The sequence below is a fragment of the Fusarium phalaenopsidis genome, assembly GCF_050370095.1.
Source record: "Fusarium phalaenopsidis strain FUZ10S chromosome Unknown contig_32302, whole genome shotgun sequence".
NCBI classification, from domain to species: Eukaryota; Fungi; Ascomycota; class Sordariomycetes; order Hypocreales; family Nectriaceae; genus Fusarium; species Fusarium phalaenopsidis.
In genome coordinates this window covers 2,786,434-2,806,282 of record NW_028145405.1, presented here as the reverse complement: position 1 = coordinate 2,806,282, position 19,849 = coordinate 2,786,434, and the positions used below count along the sequence as shown (strand labels likewise).

At 54.6% G+C, this 19,849-nt stretch overlaps 4 protein-coding genes across 4 annotated transcripts; 3 read left to right on the top strand and 1 right to left on the bottom strand.

The window, feature by feature from the left end:
- Positions 1-3,940: 3,940 nt before the first annotated feature.
- On the top strand, positions 3,941-4,959 carry LRP88_08240 (uncharacterized protein; the record flags this gene model as incomplete). Its single annotated transcript, XM_083244749.1, has 3 exons — positions 3,941-4,231; positions 4,282-4,807; positions 4,856-4,959. 3 exons carry the CDS (start codon positions 3,941-3,943, stop codon positions 4,957-4,959), a joined length of 921 nt encoding a protein of 306 aa, XP_083099243.1.
- Positions 4,960-6,852: 1,893 nt separating this feature from the next.
- On the top strand, positions 6,853-8,986 carry LRP88_08239 (uncharacterized protein; the record flags this gene model as incomplete). Its single annotated transcript, XM_083244748.1, has 6 exons — positions 6,853-7,554; positions 7,642-7,756; positions 7,827-8,152; positions 8,207-8,546; positions 8,597-8,791; positions 8,844-8,986. The coding sequence occupies 6 exons, from the start codon at positions 6,853-6,855 to the stop codon at positions 8,984-8,986; spliced, it is 1,821 nt and encodes a 606-aa protein (XP_083099242.1).
- Positions 8,987-9,209: 223 nt separating this feature from the next.
- On the bottom strand, positions 9,210-11,093 carry LRP88_08238 (Ppx/GppA phosphatase family-domain-containing protein; the record flags this gene model as incomplete). Its single annotated transcript, XM_083244747.1, has 3 exons — positions 9,210-9,399; positions 9,455-10,805; positions 10,970-11,093. The coding sequence occupies 3 exons, from the start codon at positions 11,091-11,093 to the stop codon at positions 9,210-9,212; spliced, it is 1,665 nt and encodes a 554-aa protein (XP_083099241.1).
- A 5,716-nt stretch (positions 11,094-16,809) lies between these two features.
- On the top strand, positions 16,810-18,747 carry LRP88_08237 (uncharacterized protein; the record flags this gene model as incomplete). Its single annotated transcript, XM_083244746.1, has 1 exon — positions 16,810-18,747. One exon carries the CDS (start codon positions 16,810-16,812, stop codon positions 18,745-18,747), a length of 1,938 nt encoding a protein of 645 aa, XP_083099240.1.
- Positions 18,748-19,849: the final 1,102 nt, after the last annotated feature.

The following is a 19,849-nucleotide window of genomic DNA, read 5'->3' as shown; positions in this document are numbered from 1 at the left end:
TGTTTTCGTATTCCAGCGACGGAATGGATCTGTTGGAATATATGATGTGCAATCACTAGTCCCCTTTTCTTCTCCATGTTTTGTCACGAACGTATGGATATGGATGCTTCTGCTTGCTCCCGTATATCCAGCAGCATGACAAACACCTGACTCTCGTTCCCGCACCATTGACCGTTGTGGCAGGTACAGAGTAATACTGGGCTCCAGCTGAGAGTGAGGGACTCGTCAGGGCCAAATCTCGTCCACTGCTCGTTCAATGCTGTTTTCCGGGGTGGCTTTGGGCAACCGCTAGGATCTCCCACCAGGGATTGTGAGCATTACAGTACAGTACAACACAGTAAGAAAAAGGTCATCCTCCTTTCCCTTTCCCTTTCCCTCTCCCTGACCCCTGGACATGGAAACCCGGGGATGACCAAGAGACCGAGGATGGGGACCTTTTGAGAGACAGAGGGGGAATATGCAATTGGGGACGGCGATGGCGAGAGTGCGCGGAAAGTAGCAGCGCGGGATTGAGCCTCATGGGGGGACAGGCGTGAATTGGACCTATGAATGAGAATTGCAAATGGGAGGGACCCTTTTTCTGACTGAACGTTCGGTGGTACTCGCTCGGTACCAGAGCCCAGTCCCGGCGTGAAGAGCCGGCCAGGTACCTGAGGGTGACTTGCATCTGGGAGCCCAGCCCAGCCCAGCCAGCCCACGCCGGAGAGCGCGTGCTGTTGTGTTGCATGCTGTAGGGTCCTGTCCTGATCTGTCCTGTCTTTCCTGTACCAGGCTGAATTGGATGAAACGGCATTGGCCTCTTGTGTGCGTGCGAAGCGCCTGTTTTGTTGGTAGGTAAAGTATTGGCATCGACACCACCAAGCCAGGGCGGCGCCGCCAGGGATCAGGGACTCCGGATCAGTGAGAGCCAACCGTCAACCCCACGGTGTCCCTGCCGCACACAGTGCTTGGTCGTTTCGTGGTTTCAGCTTTCCTCTGGGCGACGCGGCGGCCAAGAAGAACAACCCGAAAGCGACAGTGACAGTACATACAGCACGTCGTTGCCAGGGCGTGCGTACGGGGCAGAGAAAGAAGCTTCTAGGGAAAACAAGATTATCAGTTGTCAATCAATCAATCATCCACTAGCCCCTCCTCAATAGCATGCAGTCTTGGTGCATTCAGCTCACCACCCCCTCTGACGCGGATGATACCCTTCCAAAACTAATTAGTCGAGCTGCCTCCCGAATTGCGAAGCACCACTTGCCGAAATCCACGCGGCCTTGGCTTCGGCTTCGCAGGTGTTGTCGTTGCCGGTGCCGTTGTCGTCGTCGTCGTTGAAAGGCGTCGTCAACGGCCGGCCAACGGGCATCAATTCTCACCCGAAACTTACGGCAGCTGCACGGCGCAGTAAGGCGGGCTGGGGCTGGCTGGCAGGCAGCATCATCGTCATGGTCAATACTCACCACCGACTCGTGCCATGATAGCGTGCTGTATCACGGAATCATCATCTTGGTCACCACCATCATCAGCAGCATCGCCCATCGGCATATTTTGTTCTAGATGTCATCACAGTCAGCCAGCGCCCGCCCGCAGCATCGCCCCCTTTCCTGTTTTTGGTGCTATTTTTCTTGCTTGCTTGTTGGCTTGCTTTCAGCCCTTTCTGGCCGTGGGCGCTTGGCTGCCGCTGAGCACATTTGCCGTCGTAAGATCTGCGAGCCGAGTTGCGTTTTCCGGAGTTACGGTACCTCCTGAACGGCGTTGGCTGTCTTGTCTTGCCTGGTACAAAATGATCGCCTCTCCCCTTGATCCAACGGCCATGGGGATACGCGCAGAGTACGAGATTCCATGTCGTATTGCAGTTTTCTTGTCGCGGTACTTGATGGTGAAATTTGGAGCTATTTGTTAGTGACGTGCCTACCAAAGGTCACCTCGTGAGGTGTTGCAGTTCGTACTCGACTCGTACTTTGCAGTCTAATCCACTCGGCCGACTCGTGTGTACTGTAGCGCCGGCCAAAGTAGGTACTCATGTACGAGTGGCGACAGAGAGAGGACGGTGAACCAAGGGCGGGAGAGGTCTGGATTTTAAGAATTTGTCGCTGTCGTATCACCTCAGGATGCAAACGCCCATGCCATGTACAATACTGCAACCCCCGGCCAGCCGCGTTGATGAGGTATCCGGTGCTTCATGACGATGGAGGTCCAATACCGAGCACAGCGTCCCGACCGTCGGAGAACGACGCCTCATCTCTTGCGGTGGACGTCTTGGCGACGGGTTTATTAAAAGGGTTCCGTCCCTCCCAACCCAACTTCACACCCATGACGACCCGCGCCAGATCTGCGCTTGCATCATGACGGTGCCCCCTAGACCCAGACCCTGGCATGGGCAGCCCAGGAAATGTGGCTCCGTCGGCTTGTTTCGAGGGGCTGAGCAGCAGCCGAAATTGGCCCTGCACATCAGAAGCTCTTGGCCCAGCATCCGCGGGCTGTGTGATCCCATGCTGGTGCCGTTTTTAGAATGTTCCGGAAAATCGAGCCACCCGGCCCCTGTCTAGGGCCTTGTCCTGTTCCTCCGCTCGTCTTGTGGGCTTGGCTGTCGTTCCCCGTCCAGTCTTATTCCTCCTGCTCCTGAAACCGTAAACGGTAGCCAGTGCGAAAAGTCCTAATTCCACCAACTAGAACGACATTCATATAGCTTTCGGTTCGAGAGATTTGGCTCGTATAGTTCAAAGAGTTGCCCTCAAAACTGTTGGCGTCGACCCAGCCGGCATTAGTCGCGAGTTTGTAAGGTGCTGACCATCAGGCATTTGCATGATGAGACATAGGAGAGACGCACCGTCTCAGTGACACTCATGCAACGTGCTCTTTCTTGCCTCGGGCAAAGGACTTGCTGATTGATAAAAATTCCGCTGAATAATCAACCAAGCAGCATCCTAGCCCAAAGGGCTTTCTTCAGTCGAAAATCGGTTGCTCTTATTCGGGTATGTCTGCATAGACAGCGCACCACGTGACACATAACTTCCTGTTTCAATCTCACCGAGCACAATCCTCTTCCCCATCTCATTGGACGTGGACTTTTCATGTCCCACTTTTATCGGGCTGATGAAGCATCTTTTGAGTGACGAAGAAGCAAAGAACTCAATGAGCGGAGTTGTTCTCCATTCAATCTTTGTTTGATTTGGCTCAACATTTCTGTAATCATCAACAGACGCATGTTCAATGGCTCACATCGATCCCGCAAGCGTCTCGGCTATTGATGATGACCTGGAGGCATGGCTTGACGTCGAGGGTCTCTGCGAGGACTCTTCGGACGACCCCGGACAAAACGCTACCACGGCACAATATGATATCAGCTCGACTTTGACTAGCGTACAGACGCCCTTGGACCATAGTCCACAAAGTAAAGCACAACCTGCTGGGCAAGAAAACAGAGCATGCCCGAAATCGCGACGGAAAACCACCACCCGTACCAACCCGTCTGTCAACTACTCCGTCATTTGCTTCCCTTCAAATCCTGCCAAACCTGACGGCATCAAGAAAAAGAGAAAAGATTTTGACGAAAAGAGGAGACTCGAGGTTGCCCAAGTACGCAAGACCGGTGCTTGTTTCCGATGCAAAGTGCGAAGGATCTCGGTACGTGCTCCCTCACTTACACGCGAGTATCCGCCAGAGATGGGGCTTTTTATGAGTAGACGATTGACCTTTTCCATTTATAGTGCGGTATTGGAGAGCCATGCCAGGCATGCAAGAAGGCTGCTGGTTCTCTCGGGCTTCAGCTATGCATCCGAGAGAGATTAACGAAGATGAGGTTCAGTTCAGGTGGTCAGTTCGCCCGCGTGGAAGCTTTCCGGCCTAGACTGACATCTTAGACCTTCACTACATCGACTACACGGCACGCTTGCTCGACCAAGAACTCATCGCAGGGACAACCCACCTCGGTCCGCCTCGCAAAGTCTCGATATCCATGGACTACGTCGACAACCCAGCCTTGGAGGTTGAGGTTCAGGATTATTATGGCAATAAGACGCCCCCTTGGCTGTGTTGCTGGGTTGTCATGAATCAGGTCGACGGTCATATCGAGTTGCACCGAGAAGAGAGTGCAAGATACGCCCTCCCCCAACTTCTTCCGTCAAGTGACCTGGTCGACTGGGTCGAGAATATCATCGTTCACCAGGACACAAGGTGCATCGGCTTCCAGCAAGCTGTGGATGCCTTCATCATGAGGTACAGCAAGTCGAGTGCATCTCTCCCGATGGTGAGTATCTTGACCTGCTGTTGGATAATATACGTTCTGACAACTTGAAGCATGAATTTGTGCGAAAGGTCCATAAACTCAACTGTCTAACCAAGATACGACTGGGACTGGTCCTCTGTGTTGAAGAGGATGGCAAGACGACACCGCCCTCTTGCGCTCTGCACACGCAATTTGGTCAGATATCCAAGGCTGCCTCACAACCGATCGAAAAAGAGGTCCTATCCGAGTTGGAGAAACTCATGTTTGGCAGCGCTGGTATCGGCCCTGACAATGCCATAGCTCTATGGGCCAGTCTCTGGTGTTTGATCCTCATGTACCGGAAACTGGTCCGGTCTTATATCGCCTTCCAGCAGTTCCCATGCCATGTCCCCGAGGACTACAGCGGCTTTCCGGAATGCAAGCTGGAGGTGGGCACACATTTTTACCACTACCTCGTCTCAATTTATGCCGCCCTGTTCCGTGTCACCAGTCCGCTGTACACAGACTTCAGGGTTGCAGCCACACGGAAGCTACTGGACGAGGATGAGTCCCTTGTGCGGGCCTTTATGAATTTGCGAACTGAGAGCTTTTACTTTCGTAAGTATATCCTGGGACCTTTGGAAGTGTTAACTGACCTAGCCGCAGAAAGAGAGTCGTGTTCCATGACAGCGCCTCAAGACCAACTGCTACGGCGTATGATCTTGGATCGAGAGGCGGGACTTAAGCCAAAGCAGCTTCCTGATACATGATCCTGACCACTATAGCATCCATCAGAATGGTGCCATTTCATGTGTCTTTTACCTTGACGACCAAGTTACCATTATATTCTCAAAGACCGCCCACAATGGCAAGCCGCCACGGCAGAGTGAGACATGTTTCTTGAACGGGAACATCAACATCGCGTAAAAGATTCACGATATATCATGTCCAGTCACTGAGCTTTCCGACCTCGATGACCTGGAAATTAGAAAACGATCAAAAATCTAGGTTAGTGCAAGAACTTGAAGGGAACTCGATAACTTCCCATTGGCTCCCCTTACTAAATAACGTATATAGTAGCGCAACGGCAATCTACTTGGTTCTGTTCCTTGGTATGATTAAGCAGCGTCATTTCGGGAGTTTTCTGGGAGTTGAGATATCCTGCGTCGGGTCTTTTGTACCTATCCGCTCAGGAGTTGTTTGTTTGGTGTGAGAGGCGAGGGTGGGAATGGTTACGAAACGGGTATCGCATAAGCATAAACACATATTTATCACTGGCTTGATTACTTCAATAGCACGGTGACAAAAATCGCAAGGCATTGTATCGAATGGACCGTATGTGGTGTCAGGGGTAACAGTGACTTAATTGCAGGCAAAGTTGACGGATCCCATGTTTTACCCTATACCAACTCGATTGACAAACAACGCCCCATTTTTGCCAAGTGAAAATCCCAGGCACTAGAAAGACGAAGGAAAAAAAATCAATTGGCAGCAGTCAAACTGATAGAGTGGCGGTGGTTTTTGTTGGGATGCTTATCAGTTTCCAATTCTGACCAGGGGGTGGTTAAACGTTCACCACGACACGTGAGCTCAATGGCTATGTGTGCGCTAGCGATTTTAGGTTGACACCCGGCTTCAAAAATCGCTCTTAGAATTTGGGGCATGGAATGGACGGTATGAGGATTCGGGAAAGTAAAAAATAAGAAAGGGCGGATCTGGTTGGGTATTGGTTGAGCTTAATTGATGTACTCAGGGGTTGATCGAGAATGCCCCACATGAGGCTATTCGCACTTTGACTACGGTTCAGAGACGAGCACTCTCACCAAAGGAAGAATCGGAGTCAAGACAACCAGCTTCGGTTCCTGTGATTGTCTAAAGTAGTAGATGGGGTAAAGAGACGAAAGAGGCAGTGAAAGAGAGACAATGGGCGAGTTGAAGAGAGACATGTAGAGTTGCTCAGCAGGAGGGCAGAGGAGCATATGGGGAGACGGTTCGCCAACAACACCAAGACTCTCATGTTGAATATGAGACATCTACTAGGTCAATCCAACTGTAAACTAGTGTCAAGAACCCTATCTCGGCCATTGGAAGCGGAATCCCCGTGGTTGACGGCAGATCCAACCTCGAGCTCATGTTGATGAAGAGATGAAGTTGCTTCAAACCACCAAGCTTTACCAACCCATTGGCCCCCGACTGGAAAACCGGGGCGCGCCCTGGCCTCTGGCCAATCCAAGCCCGCGAAGGTTGCAATTCTCGGTGAGTGCAGGGATGTTTCTTGGCCCAGATTAATGGGATCGCGCGGCGGGGTGGCCAATCAGACGGCGGGCCGGCGCAAGCGTGTAAGTGAGCGAGTCCACCATGAGGACCATGAGGCTCGATGAAAGGCCGAATTATAACTCTTCTGGTGCCGGGACGTGTCTCTGAACCGCTCAGATCTTGCACAAGCATCAGGCACATTTGGAACTTTTTGCCCGACCCCTTATCGTCTTCTGACAAGTTGCTGCAAGCTTCAATTCGTCCAGCATAGGAAGCCAAGGTTCCACCAGAAGGCAGAAGGCAGCGCATCAACACACAGCACACACCCCCCCCTCGTGACCTGACTTACATCCGAAGGGGACGTCTCGAGCATGGATAAAAGGGCTGTTGCCAGGGACTTTTCCCAGATGGGTCAAGAAAACCCGCGTGTTCCCACCTCCCCGGGCCTGGACTATGATGAGCTCTTCAGGTCCGTCTTTGACTGGGAGCTCTACTGTGATTCCACCCGGCCCTCCTCGGACCAGACCTCGTCCTCTTCCTCGTCTCCTTGCACCTCTTCCCTTGGCCGCAACAGCCACAGGGACCTCCCCTCGCTCATCACTGAGATCCAACCCTTCCTTGACCACCTCTCCCTCGACCGGGACGGGTCCGGGTACCTCACCATGACCCCCGGCCTCAGCCCCGACCATGGCGAGAGGACAAGCTCCGAGTCCATGGGCCAGACTCCCCCAGAGCTCATCCGCGGTGGCAGCACCTCCCCCTCTGATCACTCGGGCTCCGTCTTCCTCGACGCCGTCGACGAGGGACCCTACCGGCGCCGGCCTCAGGTCAGCCTCGAAGAGTTCCAGGCCCAGGATGATAAATGGACCTACCCCCAGGCCATTCCCAGCAAGCACACCCCCCGGGGCTACCCACCTCGCATCCAGGTTCGCGAGTCGTCATCCCGCCGGGGTTCGCCCCCCCAGACGCAGACGACGTCCGGCATCAAGCGGCAGAGGTCTGGAAGTAGTAGCCTGGACAAGAGGTCGAGGCACCTCTCTGATCCCGATCAGACGGCCGACGTCCGGAAGAGTGGGGCCTGTCTGCCGTGCCGCATCTCCAAGACCCGCGTAAGAGAAAACCCGCCCACCAGCATCTCTCCTCTCCTCTCCCCTCCTCTGTCGTCTCTCATGTATGCAAAACTGAGCCAATCCTAGTGTCAAGATTGTGGCGTCTGTCCTCACTGCCGCAAGGCGTTCCCAGACCACTCGCACCTGGTCTGTACCCGTAGGACCCCTGCCGTGGCTCCGCCCGTGATTCGTCATGTCGCCGGTATGTCGAGCAACCCCCCTGGCTCCCCCAATCTGAATGTGAGACATGATGCTGAGACACATCACATCAGATGTCTGGTCCCCCAACCCCGCCGAGGAGCGCCGCTGCGTTGACGACCCTCGCTTTCCCACGGCCAAGCCCAGGGATATCCTCATTTTCTTCACCCGCGAGCCCGATGCTCCCTACCTCCGCGCATCGGTCCAGGCATACCATTCTCAGAATGGTCTTGATGAGAACCCCAGGAATGCCGCTTTTGAGCGCGATAGATTCCCTAGCTATGCCGAACTGCAGCGATGGGTCGAGGCCCAAATCAAGCGTGAGCGCAGCACCCACTTCGAGCATGCTGTGCAAAACTTTTTGCTCTCCTACTCGGAGGGTGGCTATGATCTCCCCAAGGTAAGTCCATCGAGATATTATTACCACTTCAACATCAAGCTGACTGTGTCGTAGCATAAGCTCGTGTCCAAGGTCCACACCATGAACTGCTTCTTCAGGATCTGGAAGGCCCCTCCCTTCACCTGCTGCAGCTCATCCAACAAGTTCTCTCATGTTCCATTCACCGTCCAAGCTGAGCTGAGACGCATCGCATGGAAGGCACTTGTGTCTCATGAGCACGATATCCTCAAGCTTCTCGAGGAGTGTTTGGCGCAGCAGGAGCCCCTGAAGCCTCGCGAGAGAATGGCCGTCTGGGCTAGCCTGTGGCAGCTCATGCTCATGTATAGGGAGCTGGTGATCGCGCATGACAACTTCTTCATGCGTAACCCGAGCGCCACAAGGGATCCCGCCGTTGGTAAGGACTCCAACTTGGAGCTTAAGTACTCTGCTAACAAACTTGAACAGCCATGCCTTATGACACCCTATACAACGTCTTCTTCCCCTTGATCGCTATCTTCTATCACTGCCAATTCAAGACTTCTAAGAGGCTGGAGATGCCTATGGACTGGCTTAAGGAATCGGCACACCCCACTGGGTCGAGCCGTATCGCCAAGATCCACCAGTTCTCCAAAGATATGATGAATGCGAGAAAGGGATTCTGTAAGTGACCGAACTAGGCCCAATCCTCCAACATGACACTAACCATGTCCAGACGAGGGTATCCAACAGTCGCCACACAAGATTGATGAGAGGCTAAGCCTCCTGGTGGTTAGCCATGAGCTTAAGAAGCTCTCCACCAAGCGACGTTCTAAGCCTGCTGGCAAATCCAAGGGTGGTTCATGCGATGATGGCTAGTCTCGCATATCCACGTCCAGTCATTACTGGGAGACGAAATGAAATAACAATAACGAACATGACGAATATGAAAAGGGAAAGGAAGAAGAAAACAAAGAAGAAAAAAAAACATGGCTGTCCTTAACGGTAACGAATGTAATGACGCTCGCTGCGTATGAAGTGTGTTCAATGGGTCGAATTCATGTATTGGGCTTGCTCTTCTTTTTTGACGAGAAAATGTGTGTTATGACTGCAAGCTTACTTGGGCGGTCATCTTGAACCTTGGCTTCTTCCCCCCGTTCTTTTTGGCGGCTCCCTCGACTCTGTCGGCGAGATCTTCTAAACTGACACCCTCTGTGTTGGTGGAGGCGACTCCGATCGTTAACATGATTCTGTCCTTCTTGTCCTCGGCTTTCTTGATGTGTGATGTGATGCTGTGTGACTGTTAGATAATCTTGCAATTCGGAAGAGGGCAATGGTGCTACTGACTTGATGGCTTTCTTGACTTCCTCTGCAGTCCGTGGAGGCATGGGTAGGGCCATGGCAATGAGACCAGCCACGGCACCAGTGTATGAGGCCCAGAATGGGGCATCTCTGTGCTGATTCTCAAGGAGATCAGAAAGGCTTTGCTGAAGCTGTGCCTCCAGAGGTCCCAAGTTCCCTCCCCATCGGGCTGAGGTCGACAGTGCGAGAAGAGCCCGGCTGACGTGTGAGAGACCGGGGGCGTCAGCGTCTCGGGTAATGGCATGGTGTAGTACAAACGAAGTGTTGTTGTCTGCATCATACCCCTGACGAGCCCATATCTCGCGTACGAACAAGGCACCCAAACCAGTGGTCAGGATGGTCGGTACTGCAGAGAAGTCCACTTCCTTGGGGAAAGCGTTCTTCAGGATGTCCAGGACGGCATCAAATATAGGTTTCTCCTCAGCCGTGACGGCAGCAAGAACGTTGAGAGGGTCACTCTCACGAATCTCAAGGGGAAGCTTCATCATCAGTGCACCCTGGCGATTGGATCCTCCGCAGAATGTCACATTGCCAACATTAGGCACAGCAGCCAGGAACGCCTCGATCACGGTGGCAATGGCGGGAAATTGTTGGCGGCGGCGGCGCGAGAGGCCAAAGATACGGCCATCATATTCGTCGTTGATCCTACGCATCCTCTGAACCTGAGAGAAGAGCGATCCTGGAGCAGTGTAGCCGTTGGTTGACGAGATGGGATACGGCTTCACGGCGTCGTTGTGCATGAGCATGCTACCATAGCCTCGGAAGCCGCCGCCGCACATGAAGACGTTCGCGCGGGCATCACGGCCCTGCATGCGGGCAGCCCGGATGGCGTCGAGAGCGGGGAAGCGGGAGCAGAGATTCGCATATGCCTCTTGCATGCCAGACTGTAGCTTGGAGATCTCGGCAGCTTGGACATCGGCCGGCTGCTCGTGCAGGACGCGGATCAATCTGGCAGCTCCAAATGGCAAGCTCACACCCGCTCGGGCGGCCTCGATCTCGTAATTAGCCTTGCTGGTGTCGACCCATGTCATCTGCACGCTGCCGCCTCCCAGGTCTAGGAATAGGGCGCCACCGTCGACACTTGCGAGACCACTTCGCGAACCCATAATAGCACCGAAGAGGGTCTCGACTGCAGGTTCCAAGATGCTCACTCTGAGACCTCCCGTCTTTGAAGCAATAGCCTCAAGCATGTCGGCGGCGTTGTCAGCCCGGCGCATGGCCTCGGTGGCGAGAATGGTGATGTGCCTAGCTGGGACTCCATACTGCACCGCAACCTCTTGGAAGCGCGCAAGGGTACTGGCAACTGCAGTGATAGTCTCGGGAGGAAATACAAGGCCTTTTGAGGTAGTGGTGAGTGCATCAAAGAGAGAAATTGGGGCTCGAGTTGAGTAGATGGGACGAAGTAGTCGAGTGAAGGGAGGGGCAAGAGACGTAATGGAGAATCGGATACCATTGCTAGAAAGGTGTTAGGCTAGGTGCTCGCCCATGCTCCAAAATCACAGAAGGAGACATGCCTGCCCATGTCGACGATGGCATATAGCTGACTCTCGCCTTCGGGATTCCATGGCGTAAGGGTTTGCGACAAGTTGTCGAGGGTGATGATGTCAGGAGCTGCTGTAGACATGATTGAGCGTAAGTTTCCAATCCTGGCGGATAGTAAAGTAAGCGAGTGTAGGCAGCAATTCAAAGCCAAGAGAGAGCATCCAGCATAACTCCTAGGCTGTGTTCATGAAGCGTATCGTTCGTTGCCTTGCCGAGCTTTGAAAAGTTGAGTGAGGTTCAAAACTGGGTCACGCTCGTGGAGCCGCAATGGAAGGAACTCTCATGTAAGGGCAGGGCGGGGTCTCCCATTCCGTGGCCGATGCCCCGCGACGGCGCCGTCTCTCGGAGCGGCTCAACGCCAGGTCCGGCATTTGTTATCAACCACGAGATTCCCGACAAGGCAGATTCACAGGCCTTGGAAGCGGTCATATCACATTCTAAAGGCATGGATTTAAGCGCGCGTGGCGTAGTGTGCCTGACGTTTCTACTTGGGTCGCCGACGGCCTGGATGGCCTTCAGAATGGGACGCGGCACGTGGGCGAAGCTATGAGAAGGAAGATGGCCGCTGCGGATGTGACCGATCACGCACGATTAAGCGCCGTACTCTGCGTCTCATGCTCTGCGTCCCATGTCTTGCGTCTGGATGCGACCTTGAGGCAAAGGCCTTCGGAGACATATCCTTTGACTCTCGCATGAACTGGATGTTGCAGGCTCAAGATGTCTTCCAGGGTGAGCCGCAGGGCATGGGGGATGGGGCATATTGCTGTCATTGTTGTTGTTTTGATCAAGAGACAACACCAACCCCAGTTGGCGCGGTATTACTTGGGCCGCCACGAACGAACCCGACTGGACCGTCCCATCTTGACACTTGGTCGTCCTCGGAACTGCCACGATGAATACGTGTTGGGTTGACGAGCTGGCCTCTTTGTCGGAACAACAGATGACAGATTGGTTCAGGGACCATAGGTACAGTACATCCTTCAGGGGCGATGCCAACCTGCTTCGGGAATGGCCTCGCCGTTATGCTCTCGCCTGCCAGGGGATCCTCAACGCCTAGGACGCTGAATCCGAAAAAAACAAGACAAGCGCCGGCAATGCCACCCGCGGCGAGGCCCGGTTGACATTTTCCCCTAAGCTGTGAAGGTACCTGCGTGGTCCGTTCTGTATGTCTCAGTCTTACCCGGAGTCCGGATGACAGTTGACCAGGACCAGGGCTCTGAGCCTCCTCTGGTCTGTGAGCTCGGTCCTTTTGAAGACTCTTACCCCCGTCTCTTGTGTCGAGATCGTCGGTTCTGCAGCAAGAAAGTCGAGGCTTCTCAGTGCGGAGTCAGAGGTCTAGACCACAGCCGAGGTGCGTCGGGGAGAGTGATGCCATACCCAACAATCGTCAACAGCAGAATCAAGGCAGTCCCCAAGAAGCATCAGCATCCATGATATGATGTGACGCTGAATCGCTCTGTCGATCCCGATAGCTCAGCTTACTAGGCTAGCTCCCCGCGGCAGCCCCAAGGAAAGGGCCCTGCACTGCACGCACCAGCCCAGCCATGAGAAAAAAGGACGAGACCACACAGGAGCTTGTCGATGGATGCAGCAAGGAGTCGGGAATGCGCCTTGCGTTCTGCAAGCCAGCGCATGCGCATGCGGCGTTCCATACGTAGCTCAACGCGCTCCATGGCCTCTGACAGGCTGCGCCAGTTCCTGTTACTCGGACAGAGATATCCACTGAAAGTAAATATCAACAAAACAAACTCGAAGCGAAACAAAACAAGACCAGATGGCATTTGTTGGACGGCGGGCGCCGCAAAAGGGGGAGGGGGAAAAAAGCAAGAGAAGAGAAACTACGCGCCTAGGGCCGCACGGGAAGTGGAAAACCGTTTGATGCCATCCATCGCCTGCTTGCATTGCCGCTCCAAGGCATGGCCGCTACATTGTCTTGGGGCTAGTTTTTAGGGCTCAGCAGCGAGAACCGCATCGCGCGTTTGAGGAATTGCCAACGACGTAATCGAGCCCGCGACAAAAACAATCCGGCGCGGCGGTGATGTCAATCGAGCTGACCCGGATCGAGATTGTCAAGGCATCCCTCTCATTCTTTCAACCTACGCCCCGCGAGTTAGAGGTTGATGGCGATCGAATTGAGCAAATGCCGTGAATATTTCTCTCTGCCTCTCTCTTTCGAGAAGAGCTCCCCTTGTCAGAAGTCGTACGATGCTGCAGTATGGCCCCCTGCCTCCGGGAATACGTACCGGGACAAGCATCATATCGGCCCAGAAAAGTGCGTTGCGCTGCACTGCACTCCAGAGACTGAGTGCCTCTTCTCTCTGGCCAGGATGCTGGGATATGGCACTGGCCATGGAACGTGGGGGGAGTCGCCCTAGCTAGCTCTGAGCCTGATACGGTTGAGATCGACGGCGGGAGACGCACGTTGCACTGCCGTGTAAACCCATCGTCAAAAGTCTTGCCAGAACGTCGCATCCATTCATTATCTCTGCATTCACACGGCGGGACATCCAGGTTGAAGTGGGACACAGGAGGCTAGTTACTCCAGGATCGAAAGGAACCCCATCATGGATCGTATCCAGCTCAGCTCACTCAGCTGGCGCTGAAGCAGTGAGTGATGCGGTCTGCCATCACCAGCTCTTGACCTTTCTCCTTCTACAGTACCCTGGCTAGACGGACCTGGTTAGCCAACAGCGGTAAGCGGGCGGATCAAGATATAGTCCGTGAAGCGATATGAGCCTTGGCCAACCTCCTCTGGCTTGTTGGCCAGCTCGATGTCTGGTTGGTAGAAACCAGCACGCAGTCAGCAGGCCTGGACGCTTCTCTGCCGTTTCTGTTTCGTTTGCCGGCTTTTGACTTGCCCCTCGTCGTGCGAAGCTAGAGCTGCCAGCTGCCCCCCCTGACCCAAGGCCCGAGCTTTGTCTGTCACACAACCAGCCAGCCTCTTTCATCACACCCATTGCTCTGGGATGGAATGCCCACGTCTGGAGAGAGAGGCTTGAGCAGGCGTGTGTGGTGCTGCACGTACATCAGAGCCCGGGTTGTGCTGCAGAAGCGGACGGGGCGCTGCAGTGCCCACCGGGGACCGAGGGGATATCGACATGGGGACTCCTCCGCACTGAGAGAGGGGTTCGTCGAGATTGGTCAGTCTGGAGAGTTGGGGTTGGCTTGCCCAAGTTTATGTGACAACGATTCGTCGGCCGTGAGTGGCTGGTGGCGACGCGTGCTCCATGTTGATTTGATTTCGCGCAGACGCGCTTCCGGAAGCATCAGAACCTTCAGTTGTTTTGTTCGACTTTTGAGACGGTGCTCTAGGTTAGCAGAGTGCGTGCAAAGTTTGAATTCATGCGAATTGGGCAGTAGGGCGTTTGTAGATAGAGGTTTGAGACGATGGCTTCCCAGATGTTGACGCTGGTGCCATCGTCATCTTGACCCGTTCTGTTGCGTCGGTAGTGCGAAAAATGCCCCCCTCAGTCCGATAAGTTATGTGTGTGAGTCGCTTGTCTTCTTGCCGCCGACGTGCATTGGCTTCTGTTACGCCTCCAGGGCTTCCAGCAAGGGACGAAACGTGTGTCGACGCTCAGCCTCTGGACGGGCAGGACGAGCAAACAGGACGAGACGGCCCATCGTCATCCATCCTAGCTGCCGACCTTTGTTTTTAGTTACGAAGCTGACGTTCACTCCGGGCCAAACGATAGACAATTGTCAACTGGCCCGTCTGCATGGTGGGTTTGCACCAAGGCGTGGTATTACCCGAGGTCCCAGGACGAGACTCGAGAGCTGTGCTGCGGATGGATGTCTCAGCCTCGATCATAACAAACAAACGGGCGTTACTGGCTGAGATCGCGTTTCCCATTCTACTGGACCCGAAGTCCGTCGAAAACTTGAATACGCACCAAAGCATCGGAAAGTCTGTTGGTGTTTGCTATTATATGTACGAGTGCGGTGGTATTCAGCAGCCCTCCCGGATGGAATACAATAGATAGGTAGATAGACACGCGCACACACGCCCGCACCCGTGTTGGCCATACGCCGCATCTGCTGCGTGCCTACATGCGAGGTCCCGATCAAGTCCAAGTGAATACCAACGGCGGCGGCCTGTGGTTGACCGCCTCTGAACCGTGGGAAAGGCTCAGGAGCCGGCCATCAAACGCAGCCACCCTTGACCTGAATCACAGCCGAAGCCTCCATTCTTTCTCCTATTGTCGACGTCGAGATATTAGTTACTTGCAGTCTCCATCCATCGTTCCTGACTACTCTCGCCTCGCCATCTTTTGACTATCAACGCAGGGTCTCGGTCGACCGTCTCATCTCCATTCTATCACCTGGTCTCGATCAACCTCTCCGTCCCCAGCCGCACCCTATCAACTCGACAGACTAACCAGACTATCCAAGGGCCCTTGCTCGAACTCGCGCAACGTGCCCTCGTCGTCCACTGACCGCTGCTTGAGCCCTCTTCCTGTGACGGGTGCTGCCAGAGTGGGCTTGGTCAAAGGCCCCTTCTGCACTAGCTCGGCCGCAACCCAACTAACTCGTCGACTCTCAGACTCTGCGCAGTGAGTGGACCTCGAGAAGCTTGCTCCAACAGGGGACACGACCACCACGGGGTTACAGAAGCCCTGTTCCCTGCTGCCGGTCCCAGGGTGTGGCCCCAGGCAAGAAAGCAAAGCAGAAGCACCAGCAGCACAGTACAAGCAGCAAGCAAGCAACCTTGATCAGTCCCGTCTGGGCCGGCATCCACCATCCAGCCCAGCCCAGCCCGCCTGCCAGGTACCTCGACAGCATCGTTCGCGCCACCCGCTTCTCGCTGCTGGCCCACCTCGACAGGGTCTCGTCCAGTTGGATCCCCCCGACTGCTGTTTCTGGCCGTGGTCTCTCTCTTCTCTGGCTGTGGTGTGCTGGCTGGCTGCCCAGTTGTAGGGCACCTCAGGTCGTCAAGTGTACCTGTACTTGTCCTTCCTTCCCTCTCTCCCCCCACCCACACAGCACACAGCAGACCTACCTGCCGACTGCACCTTCCACTCAGCGCGCTCACTTGGTACATATCACACACCATCCGCCCGCCACACCCACACTCTCTTCCTTCTGCCGCCTTTCCCTTCTCTTCTCATCTTCACATCTTCTCCATTCCAGTCCTTCGTTTGCGCGCTCAACGTGTCCCCCGTGCTCCTCTGTGCTTCTTGCGCCGTCCTTCGGTCGCTTGAGCTCAGCTTGTCTACCGTCTGTCCAGCTTGGGACCTGAAACCGCGACGGTGACGCCTGGCTGAGAGCCCTCAGTCGCCCTCGCTCACTTGCGCCTGCGAGTCGCTACTAAGATCCGCGGCGGTGACAACTACTTGGACGCCGGCGACCACGGCCACAGACGACCATCACGATCACGACTGACGACCAAGACACCCCCTTTTCCTTGCCTACCTACCTATTGCACATGTCATAACATCGGGTCGACCAAATCCTTAACCTATTTCCTTGCGTGTTTCCCACCTTCGCGTCTCCGGGGACCAGAATCAATATACCCACGAAAACTATACCACGAACCGCAGGCTTTAATATCCTTTCGCAACGTTGCCAACGTCTGAACCTTGGGCTTCGAGACTGCTGATAACGCTAATTGCCAACCGTCAACTCTGCGGCCCGCGTGTTGGATCCAAGACAACATTGTCGCATACCGAAACATTTGCATCGTCTCGTTCCGCGCTCGAACCGGTCCGCCTGACGCTGCCTCCCTCGGTTACTTATATACCAGCTCCCCTGGGCTTCACGCGACACCGCTGTGCAGTTCGCCTTGCTCCCGCTCCACCATGCCTCCCTTCCAGCCTTTCGCGGCCCCTTGGTCGCGGAGCGCACGTCGCGACGAAATCCCCACGACGCCTGAACCTACTCTCGCAGGCCAAGTACAACCCCCGTCACCCCCGCGACCGCGATTCCGAGTCAAGAGGAGGAATGCGTCTAATCTCAATGCACCCACCCAACAATTCCTTGCGTCAGTTGCCGCGGCCGATATCCCCATTCCCAGCATTGAGGAGCCCCGCGTTATGGATGAGGAGATGGAAGACACTATGTATCCTATTTCACAACTGAGCGACATGGAGGACATGCCTCTGACACCACACGGCGGCTCGGACCGCATGTTCTCACCTCCTAAGACTCCCGCCCCCGGCGCCTTGCCTGAGCTCTCCCCGAAACAGTATCCGAACTGGTCCATCGACTCGACTCTCAGTAGCCTCGAGTCTAGCCCAGACTACGAATCCAGCCGGCCTTCTACTGCCCACTCTACTCACACTAGCACATCCCTGCTCAGCTACTTCTCCATCAGCTCAGAGGAACTGAGCCAATGTGTGAGTCCGGACACCGAGAAGGCTGATAACTTTGCCGAGCTGTCATCTGTCGAGGATAACGATAAGACGATCAAGGCGCCCCAAAAAGCAGTTCCTAGGGATACACTGCGGAGGGCGCCGTGGACAAGGCCCATGATTCACCACCTGTGGTCCACATATACGATATACCTGCAGGATCCAAAAGTTACCCCGTTCCGCGTTGGAAAGAGTGGCATCCCCCCTCACGGAGTCTGCTTGCGAGTTGCTCGAGAGGCCAAGAGAAGCTGGAGAGGATCCAAGGCCCAAGCCAGTGCCGCCGACCAGAACAGCGGTAGTGCTACCCCCACCGCCCAGGGACCCTCTGGCCCATATGTGCAGTGGCCTCACACTTGCGCCGCTACCCGTGCTCAACTCCGCGAGCTTTGTAAGATGAGCGTCCGGACAAACGCGCGTGGCAACCAACATCTTGTTCCTAGCCCAACCCCATACGGAAACTCGGCCGCCCGATTCTGGAATCGCCGTGCTGGACTCGCCCGTTCGCCTTCGGTCTTCTCAGGTCAAGATATGGCCATGTCATTGGCAGTCAGCACCTCTGAATCTATGCAGCTGCAAGGTCCTCTGGCCCAGCTCACCAATTCTCAACCTGATGATGAGCTCCCATCTCCGCCACCAAATGTTGAATCCTTGGCGCCCGTTGCTGGAGTTGAGCCGCTCGAGTCGGAACGAACTCGGCTCGCCTCTCCCTTCCCTATGCATAGCTACGGCCCTAGCTCGAGCTCGTCAAGCTCACTGCCCTCAAGCTTTGTCGTGGATGCGAAACAGCAGCGACAAACCCACACGGGCGGCCCGCGCCGTGTTTTGATGTCCCCAGTCCGACTCACGCGCAGTCGATCCACCCAGAAGCGTCGGACCAAGCAAGCCATGCACGAGCCTAGAAGGACCAAGCGACCTAGCCTTGGTTCGGATCTCTGGGTGGACCCCGCCTCCATTATCGATATTACATCAGACACCGACGCACTTCTTCGCCGGGAGCAGGAAGAGCATCAAATGGCTCTTGACGAGATTGAGAAGACGATCGCGCCATGCAAGAATCTGCAACAGCTCTTCGAAGCCTCTCAGCCGGCAGCTGGCGATCATAACATGTTGGCTCCTCCCGTCACCGAGGTTCCCCGACGACTTGGCTCGCCCTTCTCTTTGAGCGGCTCTAGCTTCTCATACCCCAACCGCCTCTCACACGGCAATGGTGTCGACGCTGATGCTGCTCGCCGTCCCTTTGCCACGGTTCAGCAGTTGAGCGTGAGCGAGAACACGCCTGCTGTTACCCGATCTTCCCTCGCAAGCCGACTTGCGTACATCGACGAACGACTTAAGGACTTCCGCCGTCGAGACCGGCCCCGCCGCCGATCCGAATCACCTCTCTAATCACGATACCACGTGCTATTATGTTTTCTTTCATGTCTCCTTTGTACATTTGCCCAGAACGTTCATGTTGTCTGACGAGTTTTACGAGTCCATGGACGCCGACATATCGACTGAACATGACCTGTTGGTGTCACACGACGCATACCACTTCGCATGATGCATTATCTAGACGGCAGCAGCTTTTCGACGACAGCTTCATTTCTTGTTGCACCTCTTTTCATCTCACCCTCTTCGACCACTTCTCAACCATTTCCTTTTATATGTCGGCATCATGTAACACCCTTTTGTGTTTGGAACATGTCCTCGCACAATGGCCAACCATACTTGCCCCCCCACAAGACCTCACCCTTCTCACTTGCTTTCAGCGGGAATTCTTTCCTTTTACCACTTCTTCTTCTCATGCTTCCAGAACCTGGACTGGAATGATCTTGCAAGCTTCATGATGATATGATGGAACGAACAGCTGGCCGGCTAAACAGAGCCGCCCCTTTTGCCGTGTTATTTTTTTACTTGGAACGGGGGGGAAAGTATGGACGGGCATCTCCGCCAAGGGGAGATGACGCCATGAGGACATTATGTATCTACCCCCTCGTCTGGACGCGATAGCGAAAGGGAATAGCCTCGACGAGAGGCATGAAGGAGCTTAATGTCCATAGAATGAGGAATGACTAAAATGATGTAAAACTATTCTTGGCCATTGTGATGCGTATGAGTGCATGCATCAATGACTTGATAGACAATGAAGGTGTGAGGACTCTTGTCAACGGACACGTCAAGGCATTGTGGTCATCTGCTGCTGTCTCATCTCGTATGTGCATTGGTATTAATTACTAGTTACAAAGAATATTAATCTACATCATAGTCAAGGCTTGCTTTACTCGTCCAGTGAGCTCCCGCCGGGGGTAGTATGATATTTGGGAATTATCGTCTAACAAAAAGAAAGGCCGGTTGGAATGACCAGCATCGTCGACAGACGTAATGCTCCCCCATGTCGCGGACATAGGGGGGCAATGTGAGGGAGGGCACAGCGCTCCTTTGCTAGAATGGGACTCGAGCCACCAGGTTCAGTTACATGGGCGCTGGCGGGTACAGTAGCATGTTT